This window comes from Giraffa tippelskirchi, chromosome X (assembly GCF_054371585.1).
Source record: "Giraffa tippelskirchi isolate mGirTip1 chromosome X, T2T-mGirTip1v1.2.pri, whole genome shotgun sequence".
Lineage (NCBI taxonomy): Eukaryota > Metazoa > Chordata > Mammalia > Artiodactyla > Giraffidae > Giraffa > Giraffa tippelskirchi.
In genome coordinates this window covers 141,963,045-141,975,367 of record NC_137289.1, presented here as the reverse complement: position 1 = coordinate 141,975,367, position 12,323 = coordinate 141,963,045, and the positions used below count along the sequence as shown (strand labels likewise).

The 12,323-nt window shown below is 41.1% G+C and overlaps 2 protein-coding genes across 11 annotated transcripts in view; both read right to left on the bottom strand.

The window, feature by feature from the left end:
* ASB9 (ankyrin repeat and SOCS box containing 9) overlaps positions 1–444 on the bottom strand; it is a 28,712-nt gene extending 28,268 nt beyond the window's left edge. For all 3 annotated transcript variants that reach the window (XM_081565296.1, XM_081565295.1, XM_081565297.1), the window contains exon 1: positions 119–444. In XM_081565296.1, coding sequence (XP_081421422.1) covers positions 119–194 — 76 coding nt within the window. In that variant the 5' untranslated portion in view covers positions 195–444. The remainder of the gene's footprint in view (positions 1–118) is intronic.
* ASB11 (ankyrin repeat and SOCS box containing 11) overlaps positions 119–12,323 on the bottom strand; it is a 43,520-nt gene continuing 31,315 nt past the window's right edge. For 7 of the 8 annotated variants that reach the window (XM_081565289.1, XM_081565286.1, XM_081565294.1 and 4 more), the window contains one exon: positions 10,645–11,213. In XM_081565289.1, coding sequence (XP_081421415.1) covers positions 11,089–11,213 — 125 coding nt within the window. In that variant the 3' untranslated portion in view covers positions 10,645–11,088. Of the gene's footprint in view, positions 315–10,644; positions 11,214–12,323 lie in introns of those variants that run through there. The other variant, XM_081565287.1, reaches the window with a different exon arrangement.

Sequence of the window (12,323 nt, the reverse complement as noted above, 5' to 3'; positions counted from 1 at the left end):
CTACCCCGTGGCCACATTTCAGATGAAGCCACTGAAATCGCCCCACCCTCGTCTCTCTTCTCTCCTAAGCACGTTACCAATCTCCCCAGCAGGCTGACAACACAGCCCCTAAACTCACCCCCCATCAATGGGTTGGAAAGGAGCCTGATGTCCGGGGGCTTGCTGCCGTTTCTGCCCGGTGGTTCACCATCCATGGTGCTCTCCTGGGCTGGGCAAGCTCCACACTCCACTTCAGCTGTTCAGGAAAGTCCAAATTCCATGCTCCCCCGGCTCCTGGGAAATTCCAGAGCTGTGAGTGGCTGAGCAGCACCCTCCTGGTCAGATGGCAGAGAACAGGACAGGCAGGGTAATCTGAGTACTACCTGTGGTCAAACAGACACGCGCACACGGGGACACACACACACACGCACACGCACGCTCTACCTAACAGGCTGGAGGCTGCCCAAAGCCCACAACAGCCCCCCAGCCTAAAGTCTGCAAAGTTGCTGATGTCACGTCCTTTCCAAAACTGAGACCAATCAGTGAGGAAGCCTTGAGGTTTATCAGGAAGGAAACTCACAGTCTGTAACTTTGGGAGAGCCCAGGGAACAGGGTGGGGGGAGGAGACCGCTAGCCTGCTGCAACATTGTTCGCCTGCTGGATCCACTTGTTGTTTGGGGGTTTCTTGTTGTTGAGACAAGCCCCAGAACCCAGGAGCTGAGAAAGCTGGTTTTGCTGCAGCCCTGCTGAATTGCTTGCACAGCAACTTACACAGCACGCCCTGACCATCTGCACATGTGGTTTCAATTTTTCTGGGAGTTTCTTATGGGAAAATGTGTCTATATGTTACAAAAATGCACGTTTGGAAAGAACTTCTAGTTTCTACCTTCTGACTGCACGGGTTGCACTAAATGTCCTGCTCACCCTCCTCCACACATTATATTTTAACTTCTAAATAAATAATTCAGGGTTGTTATTCGGAAAAAAATGGATTGCTGGGCAGCAGGGGGGCCTGTAGGTGAGATATCTTTCAATGATTAGTTATAAAAAGTTTGTGTGAAGGTTTCCCCGTTTGCCTTTAGAAAACATTTGGGGTTTTTTCCGTGTCTTTTCAAATACACCCAGCTTCCCCATACCCTTGGGTGCTGGCTCAGGCTGATGGCCACCCCTGGATTCCCACTCCCTCTCCAAGTAGAAAGGACTTTCCTTCCCCATTCGGGAAGGCTCTAAGTTAGTCTCAAGTCTAGTCTGCTTGTGCAGTGATCACCGATTATTTTTAATGTCAAAGATACAGCCTTACTGTTTCAGATTCACCGAGCCTCACCTGACCCATGTGGGACCCACTGTTTACAGTCTGAGGAATGTCCTGCATATTTTAAAATGCATTTCCCTGTATACATGGGGATACACATTTATTGCTGTACCTTTTCTACCTAATTGTAATTATATTAACACAAACACTTTTTATACTTATTTTGTCTTGGGGATCTTTTCATTTCAGGAGAATAACTCAATAGCTCTGTCCTTTTCTTGATTCACTGCAGCAGAGCATTCTGTAAGTATTTCACACCAAAGTATTTCATTATTCCCATAATGATGGAGGCAGAATGTTACCATTTTCTTTTACTACTGCAAAAATACTGCACTTCATATATTTCTACATATGGCTTCTACATATGCACATATTGAAACTGAGCCCCCTTAAACTCTGTTCCCCAAGTTTATGATTAACATCTCTATTCGAAAGTGCATTCCCTTCCTTGTCCTGAACCTGTGCCCCTCAAGACAGAGGACTATCAAAGAAAAGGGGGAATTGGAGCCCAACACAAGCCCCTGTGTCCCTGTTCTTTTAAGTAAAAGGCTTTTTGCTTTACTCTCCCAGGCCTCCGCAATCTGAATTAGTAAGTAGGAAATGTGAAGACTAGAAACAAAGAATAGCTGTTAGGCTGGGAAAATGGTAACAATTTAGACTATAAATCTGCCACATAGCAGACTAACTGAACTCCAAGTTCCCTAAAAGATACAAAGGTCTGACACACATGCCTAAGCTGTTCGTTTCCAAGGCAAACCATTCAATATCACGGTAATCCAAGTCTATGCCCCGACCAGTAATGCTGAAGAAGCTGAACTTGAACGGTTCTATGAATACCTACAAGACCTTCTAGAACTAACACCCAAAAAAGATGTCCTTTTCATTGTAGGGGACTTGAATGCAAAAGTAGGAAGTCAGGAAACACCTGGCGTAACAGGCAAATTTGGCCTTGGAGTACAGAATGAAGCAGGGCAAAGGCTAATAGAGTTTAGCCAAGAGAACGCACTGGTCGTAACAAACACCCTCTTCGAACAACACAAGAGAAGACGCTACACATGGACATCACCAGATGGTCAACACTGAAATCAGATTGATTATATTCTTTGCAGCCAAAGATGGAGAAGCTCTATACAGTCAGCAAAAACAAGACCGGGAGCAGACTGTGGCTCAGATCATGAACTCCTTATTGCCAAATTCGGATTTAAATTGAAGAAAGTAGGGAAAACCACTAGACCATTCAGGTATGACCTAAATCAAACCCCTTATGATTATACAGTGGAAGTGACAAATAGATTTAAGGGACTAGATCTGATAGACAGAGTGCCTGATGAACTATGGACAGAGGTTCGTGACATTGTACAGGAGACAGGGATCAAGACCATCCCCATGGAAAAGAAATGCAAAAAAGCAAAATGGCTGCCTGAGGAGGCCTTACAAATAGCTGGGAAAAGAAGAGAAGCGAAAAGCAAAGGAGAAAAGGAAAGATATCCCCATCTGAATGCAGAGTTCTCAAGAATAGCAAGGAGAGATAAGAAAGCCTTCCTCAGCAATCAATGCAAAGAAATAGAGGAAAACAACAGATTGGGAAAGACCAGAGATCTCTTCAAGAAAATCAGAGATACAAGGGAACATTTCATGGAAAGATGGGCTCGATAAAGGACAGAAATGGTATGGACCTAACAGAAGCAGAAGATATTAAGAAGAGGTGGCAAGAATACACAGAACTGTATAAAAAAGATCTTCATGACCCAGATAATCACGATGGTGTGGTCACTCACCTAGAGCCATACATCCTAGAATGTGAAGTCAAGTGTGCCTTAGGAAGCATCACTACAAACAAAGCGAGGTGATGGAATTCCAGTTGAGCTATTTCAAATCCTCAAAGGTGATGCTGTGAAAGTGCTGCACTCGATATGCCAGCAAATTTGGAAAACTCAGCAGTGGCCACAGGACTGGAAAAGGTCAGTTTTCATTCCAATCCCAAAGAAAGGCAATGCCAAAGAAAGGCAATGCCAAAGAATGCTCAAACTACTACACAATTGCACTCATCTCACACACTGGTAAAGTAATGCTCAAAATTCTCCAAGCCAGGCTTCAGCAATACGTGAACTGTGAACTTCCAGATGTTCAACCTGGATTTAGAAAAGGCAGAGGAACCAGAGATCAAATTGCCAACATCCGCTGGATCATCCAAAAAGAGAGCTCCAGAAAAACATCTATTTGTGCTTTACTGACTATGCCAAAGCCTTTGACTGTGGGGATCACAATAAACTGTGGAAAATTCTGAAAGAGTTGGGAATACCAGACCACCTGACCTGCCTCTTGAGAAACCTGTATGCAGGTCAGGAAGCAACAGTTAGAACTGGACATGGAACAACAGACTGGTTCCAAATAGGAAAAGGAGTACGTCAAGGCTGTATATTGTCACCCTGCTTATTTAACTTATATGCAGAGAACATCATGAGAAACCCTGGGCTGGAGGAAGCACAAGCTGGAATCAAGATTGCTGGGAGAAATAGCAATTACCTCAGATATGCAGATGACACCACCCTTATGGCAGAAAGTGAAGAATAAAGAGCCTCTTGATGAAAGTGAAAAAGGAGAGTGAAAAAGTTGGCTTAAAGCTCAACATTCAGAAAACTAAGATCATGGCATCTGGTCCCATCACTTCATGGCATATAGATGGGGAAACAGTGGAAACAGTGGCTGACTTTATTTTGGGGGGCTCCAAAATCACTGCAGATGGTGACTGCAGCCATGAAATTAAAAGACGCTTACTCCTTGGAAGGAGTTATGACCAACCTAGACAGCATATTAAAAAGCAGAGACATTACTTTGCCAACAAAGGTCCGTCTAGTCAAGGCTATGGTTTTTCCAGTAGTCATGTATGGATGTCAGAGTTGGACCATAAAGAAAGCTGAGCACCGAAGAATTGATGCTTCTGAACTGTGGTGTTGGAGAAGACTCTTGAGAGTCCCTTGGACTGCAAGGAGATCCAACCAGTCCATCCTAAAGGAGATCAGTCTTGGGTGTTCATTGGAAGGACTGATGTTGAAGCTGAAACTGCAATACTTTGGCCACTTGATTCAAAGAGCTGACTCATTTGAAAAGACCCTGATGCTGGGAAAGATTGAGGGCGGGAGGAGAAGGGGATGACAGAGGATGAGTTGGCTGGATGGCATCATCGACTCAACGGCCATGGGTTTGGGTAGACTTCGGGAGTTGGTGATGGACAGGGAGGCCTGGCGTGCTGTGGTTGATGGGGTCACAAAGAGTCGGACACAACTGAGTGACTGAACTGAACTGAACTGAAACTGCCCTCCAGCTCTATTTGTAGAATGAACTGAGAATGCCATAAGCATATATACATTGTTCACTACTCTATCAGGAAAGATCTGAAGAAAAATCAACCTCGTATTTGGCTGAGGGAGAAATTTACTCCCAATGTAGACTGGCTGTCAAGGAGTTAGACAGTGCAGCAGGAGAACTGGAAAGCATCCCATTCTCTGGGCAAAATCTTCATAGTAAAGCTTCTTTATTTACTTTTCATTAAATTCCAAGAAGATAAGGTTTCTCTATGTTCAAGGTTGACTTGATTGTCCAAAACAACAATAAAGAAGATTTGAAGGTTGTTGCCTTAGCATCTGGAAAGGAATTAATCACCATTTTATCTTCTCATAATGTTGATCAACACCTGTGGACGCTGGAAGATGGGAACTGTTTTTTTAAGTTTTAAACTGTTTAACAACAGTTCTAGTCAGGAATTAGAAAAATATTACGAGGGAAGTTGATGCATTTTTAAGGATCCACACGTGGATAAAGTTGAACTATATGTATATGAGCTTTCATTAAAGAGAAACAGCTTGGCTTACAAGAAGCTGCAAGAGCAAAACAATCTACCAGCTTTGAGTTGGTCTCTGTGTCTGTCTGCATGTTCAGGAAACTCAGCCCAGGTTAGGTAAGAAAAAAGAATTATGGCCTGTAGCAGCAGTAAGGCCATAATCATTCTTTATCAAACGCAGATTTAACACTGGCCACGGACTCTGCCCCACCCCTCACCTATAGATCTGTGGCTGACATCACTCATGGGGTTCCAAGACTTTCCTCCTGACACCTTGGGGAGACTTGGAAGTCACCTTCAATCAGTCCAAGTCGGCCCCAGAGCTGAAACCTCTTGTCATTCCAGCCTGCAAGTTTTCCAGTACAAAACCTTTAAAACCTAAACGGTGCACATCTCTGGTCATTCGGAGTGATCTGCTTTTCCTGAAAAAAGTCCTGCCTTAGTTGTGCACACCTAACTGGCTCGGTACACTGAGCTGGCTGCTGTTGTTACTTCAGAAAGCTGCCACTCATTCTTACTCCATAGATCAGCGCAGTAAGATTCAAACAAGGATGTGTTCTTTTGAACCTCGGGCATAATGCAGTATTCTTGAGCAAACAATCGGGCAAATCAAAACTGAGGGAGAGTCTTCATAACAATGAGGCTGAACTCTTCAAAAATGCCTGTGGGGTGGCATAAAACACAAAAGTGGCGGGGGAGGCTTTCTAAATGACAGGAGAATGAAGAGACTTGATCAGTAAATGTGATGATCCTTGATTGGATCCTGATTGGGGAGGATAAGGCATAAAAGACATCAGTGCCACAACTACAGAAATTTAAATACAGATGTATATTGGATACTCCAAGTGCATCAGTGTCAAACTTCCTGCATGTGATCACTGCATCACCCACGCTTATGTCAAAGAAGCTGTGTTCTTAGGACATGCTTACTTGAAGTACTCAATGCAGAGCCTTGTGGAAGCATGATCCAAGGCGAGAAATGTGTGTCCTATGTACATATTTTGCACCAAATAGAAAAACTTGGGACTTCCTTGGTGGTCCAGTAGTTAAGACTCTGTGCTCCCAATGCAGGGAGCCCAAGTTTGATCTCTGGTCAGGGAACTAAGATCCCACATGCCACAACTAAAACCTGGGGCAGCCTAATAAATTTTTTTTTTAAAGAAAAAGTTAACGTAAGCTCTATGGTCAAACTGCTTGAGTATCTGTAAAGTCAGCACTGCCCATTCTGTTCACAAGCCACTGTCACTCATAAACCCAGCAGCCCTGTGTCCCAGGACCTTGGGCTGATTGGGAACATTGTTTTCATTACACTGTTATGCAGGGTTGTAAAACAAACCACAGCCTGTCTTTATTAAAATTTTTGATATTTTGGTCATTGTGGACCTTTTTCCCTTAACATTTGAATTTTCTTAATACTGCACTATAATTTTTCTCCTGATGACATTTTTTGGTGCCCCCTTGAATTTTTTGCCTCACTCACCTCCTCCTAATCCTAGCCCTGGTGAAGAATCATAACACTCACAGTTTACTTACAAAGGGTTCATTTTTAAAAATGTGTGTATAGGTATTCATTATTCATGGGCCTACTTATATATGTGTGTACACACACATTCATACAAATATGTATGTATACATATACATACATATGTTCATATACACATACAAAAAGGCATAAGCAAATGTGGCAAATCTTATCAACTGACAAACTGAAGTGATAGATGGACAAATATTCATTGTATTATTCTTGCAAGTTTTTTGCAAGCTGAAAGATTTTCAAGACATAATGATGGCAGGAGAGGAAATTAATTAATGAAAACTAAAACTTAGTATATAATTTTCTACAGGTCACACTCATGTTAAAAGATGAAGCTGCTATTGTGACCGTGACCCTGTCTGACCTCTGCCTTCGTTCTGGTACAGACTCTGCTAAAGAAAGGAGACGATGTACTGATATTTCACATGCAAATGTCCATGCAGGAGTAGCCCCTGGCAAGGATTTGGGATGGGAGTAAACGAGAGGTCCTCCAGTGCACAGAGTGCCCTTCCCTGACAATGATTCAGCCCTCACCATGACAACTTCAGGCACTGTCTCTGAAGGGTCAGCTGTTCTCTATGTGGGAAGCACATAAAATCGTCTCAGCAATGAGCAATGTTATTGAAAAAAGAATTATCTGTAAACCTCAGGTTTGTTTGACATGGCAATATTAGAAATATCAGAGAGGAGAATTACTTTGGGAAAAACAGTTCCTTAATAAAATATGAACAAAAACTTAGAGATGTTGCATGATGTACCGAACCTTTTAAATAATTTATGGGCTTTTCAGAGAGTTGAGGTTTGTGTCTTCAAGTGACACATGCAAGCTTAGTTTTTAAAATAATGGGTCACGGCAGATGATGGATACAGTCAGATAAATGATGGATGGATAGACAGATGACAGGCACATGGTATACAGATGAATATATCAGATATCTCTGTAGGGAGACAGATGGCATTTGAACAGATAATATGTGGTATTTGGTTATGAAAATAATTTTCCCTTAAAATGATTCATTATGTAAATATTTTAAAGTATTTTATACTTATTTTAAATAGTTTTCTTAGGAAATACCACTTCTGAAAATCTAAGAAATACTTCAACTGTTTTAAGATTTATCAAAATGAAGTTCACACTCGTATTATTTATAATAGCAAGACATTAGAAATAAATAATTAAATACCCAACAATATGGAAATAGCTAAGAAATATGAAACCACTATTTTAAAGGATAGTTTCAAAGAGTTCGAAACTTAGAAAATCATTACAAAATAGTCTGTGGGGAGAACAGGAATCAAAAAATACATTTGTAACAAAAATAAACAAATGAGACCTAGTCAAACTTATAAGCTTTTGCATAGCAAAGGAAACCATAAACAAGATGAAAAAACAACCTATGGACTGGGAAAAAATAATCACAAATGATGCTACTGACAAGGGCTTAATTTCTAAAATATACAAACAGCTCATGCAGCTCAATACCAAAAAATACAAACAACCCAATCAAAAAATGAGCAGAACACCTAGATCCTAAATAGACATTTCTCCAAAGAATACACATACAGATGGTCAACAGGCACATGAAAAGATCCTCAACGTCACTAATTGTTAGAGAAACGCAAATCAAAACTACAATAAGGCACCACCTCACACAAGTCAGAATGGCCATCACCAAAAAACCTACAAAAAACAAATGCTGGAGAGGGTGTGGAAAAAAGGGAACGCCCACTACACTGTTGCTGGGAATGTACATTAGTGCCACCACCATGCAGAACAGTATGTAGGTTCCTTAAAAAACTAAAAATAGAGTTGCCATATCATCCAGAAATGCCACTCCTGGGCACATATCTGAAGAAAACTCTAGTCTGAAAATACATATGCACCCCAGTGTTCACAGCAATAGTATTCACAATAGCCAAGACATGGAAGCAACCCAAATATTCGTCAACAGATAAATGTGTAACAAAGATGTGGTATACATACACAACAGAATATTACTCAGTCACAAAAAAGAATGAAATAATGCCATTTGCAGCAACATCAATGAACCTAGGAACCTATGATAACAGATTATCATACTAAGCAAATTCAGACAGAGAAAGACAAGTATCATACGATATTACTTAAATGTGGAATCTAAAATGTGACAAATGAACTTACTTACAAAACAGAAACAGACTTGTGGGCATAGAGAACAAACTTACAGTTTACCAAAGAGAGGGCACAGATAAAGTAGGAGTTTGGGATTAGCAGATACAAACTACTATATATAAAATAGATAAACAAGGACCCACTGTATAGCACAGGGAACTATATTCAACATCCTGCAGTAAATCATAATGGAAAATGAAGTGGAAAACAATGGGTATATATATGTACAACTGGATCACTCTGCTGTACACCAGAAACAAACACAACACTGTAAATCAACTATACTTCAATTTAAAAAGTACTTTTGTAATAGGATTGCTACATTAAATCAAGCAAAGACACAAACAAAAAACCTCATCAAGATGTACTGAAAACAGTCCCTAAAACCTTAATAGCAAAAATTAAATAATAAATATTAGATACACACATGAATACTTCTTTCAAAATCCAGTCACCCAGCCAGGGACCTTGCCTAATCAACTTACTTAAACAATGGCTCTCATCATCACTCTTTACCACAATTTCCTTTATTTTTATCGTTTCCTGTCAATGACATGTATATGCTTATTCCCTGTTGCCTCCACTGACACACAAGCTTTTCAAGTGCAAGGACCTCATCTTTCTTTCTCATAGCCTCAAACTGTGTCTGGCACATAATACATGCTGAGTAAAAAATGCATGAATGAATGGAGAAGTTACTGCAGAGTACTTCAAATATGATTGAAATGGCAAGAAATCCCACCACTTTGGGAATAAAACATTCCACATCCTGTGAAAAAAATGAAATAATCTCTATTAGTGGTCAGAACCCCCAAAAGCAAGTCATATGATCTCATATAAACTAGATGGTTCATCTCAGGGTCTAATTCTAGCTTGATGAAATGCAGGGCTCAAAGGGAATGCAAAGACTATCTCGTGGGAAAAATAAAAGAAGAAAGACTATCTCGTGCCCAATCATAAACCATCAAACATCTCAATACCACCAAGATGCAGGGATCTGGACTTGTTCCACATCCATTTTGGATGCAGAAGGATTGGTTTGGGTGAGTGATCTCTTGGGATTCAGTTTAGGAGAAGAGCGCCCCCTACAGCAGGACTGTCAAGTTCCTTGTGGCCACAGACAGACTGAACATCCTAGGACATCCTGGGGCTTAACACAGACTTTAGACATTCAGGAAGATGCAAGCAGACCAAAAAAGGCACTCTGGCAAACACTCTGAAGACAGAAAGCCTCCAATTCCTGCATATTCTATTATATCTATTTTAATCCATCAGTATTTTCCTTTAAAGTTTCTTTGATATTATCCTTAGAAAAGAGCTCCCCTTTCATGTATATTCATGAACATTTTATCCCAGTATTTTATACCATCACTTGAAATGTTTTAACATTTTCTAAAAACCAATATTTGTTTTTAAATTTATATGAAATAAGAATTTAATCTTTATCCCCCAAATAGCCAACTATGAGTACTTATTTGATATCTGAGTCATGAAAATCAGAAAAAGTCTAGAACAGTATCAACAGAAATATGTTAGCCACATGTATAATTTAAAATTGGATTGTAGTCACATTTGAAAAGAAGTGAAATTAATTTTAATAATGAACTGTATTTAACCTAATAGTGAATTGGCCAAGTTTGTTCGAGTTTTTATAACATTGTCTGGGAAAACCCAAATGAACTTTTTGGCCAGCCCAATACATTAAAAATATTATCATTCTCATGTGTAATCAACATCAACCAGGACCTCGATAACTGCAAGTTTCAATTAACTGTGATGTTTTAAAGTATTTGGCTTTTTTATATATAAAATAAAATGCAAGGAAATAAAATTTTAGCAGAGATTTATTCATGAAAGGAAACAAAGGGGAAGGAGGGAATAACTGAATCAAGAATCTATCTTATATTCATCATAACCTTATCCACCCAGATTTACATGTCTACATGCTATTCAGAATGGTAACCGTTAGATAATCGAGAAGCATGAATCTTGAAAAACTGCCTACTAGTTTCACTCTACTTTACAATTTTTTAAAACTTAACGAGAAATAAAAATCAAAGGTTTCTGATTGTGCCTTGGTTAAAAAGAATGCTAAATTAATCAGGAGTCTCCATTGCCCACGCACTCCAGTTCTTCAGTGTTATGCTCTAACTAGCTTAGCTCATGTGAAGACACCAGGAGTCTAGCTGTTGTGCGTCTACACTAAGCACCTTGGGTACAGCAGGCAACAACCTGTTTATTTCCAAGTATCTTCCTATAGATAGTTGGGACTACTGGTATAGGAGGAATTTTTCCAGTGGGTCCGGCAGGTATAGTTTGTGGATGATCTTGTGACAGTTGCGACCCAAGCACTTCCGGATACACAAGCGGCACAGCTGGGAAAGAGCAGGTGGGCCTGAGGGAGGAATTAAAACACACGGTCACACAGGAGGTGGTTGGAAATGCGCAGGGCCTGACAGTCAAGCCTCAAGGACCTCCTGACTTGAGCTGCCCCTGAGGTGATGCTTGCTGGGTCCCCACTCACACTCGGGGGGGGGGGCCTCCATTCTGACAAGGATCCCAGCTCAACAGAGGATCTGGAGAAAGGATACAACCCACTTAGACCCAGTTATAGCCTGCACCTCAGTCTTGTGAGGTCTCAAAGAGTTGTTGTGCCTGTGGCTTTGAGTCCCGAAGGAAAGCAAATTAACCAGGGTCGAAAACATGGTCGAACAGGCTGAATGAGCGTTTGGCTGGGATCCTTGGCATGCAGGGGCATTTGTAATTCCCTGTTATTTCCTTTCCTTACTGTATCAACAAAGATTGCTACAAGTAGATCTATGTAATTACTGGACTATAATAAGCCTTCCTTTTCAAGAAAATTCTACTGTCACAGCGTCTTGCACCCCATGAGAAGTGGTGACTGCATAGGCCGAGAGCCAGATAACACTTGGATTGATACTGCCAAGGAGCACCCATGTGCCTGGAAGATACCTGGAGGAGCAGACCATCGCCCTTAGTAAAGACCTTAGGAAGCTAGAATGCAAAGTGTCTCTCCTGTCACACAACTAAAGCTCCTCAGAGTGACCTCTGACATAGCTGGTGTTCAGTCTTCTAGAGTGCTGCTGCTGCTAAGTCGCTTCAGTCATGCCCGACTCTGTGCGACCCCATAACGGCAGCCCACCAGGCTCCGCCATCCCTGGGATTCTCCAGGCAAGAACACTGGAGTGGGGTGCCATTGCCTTCTCCACTTCTAGAGTGAGCAGTTGTATTTATGAAGATGGAAGGCAGAGGAACTTGTTTGGAAGAAATATAAATCTTGGACCTGGAAACATCTTTGATGGAAGGAAACAGGAAATGTGACAGTGGCTATAAACCATATTCTTAGCTAATAGCTGTTAAGTACCCGGTATTTCCAAACTGGGAGCTGTTAGTAGAGACTCAAATCAAAGAACAACCATTAATGACATGGACTACTGGAAATAATGTAGACCCGTCTTACTCAAAGCACGTCCTCAGACTGGCA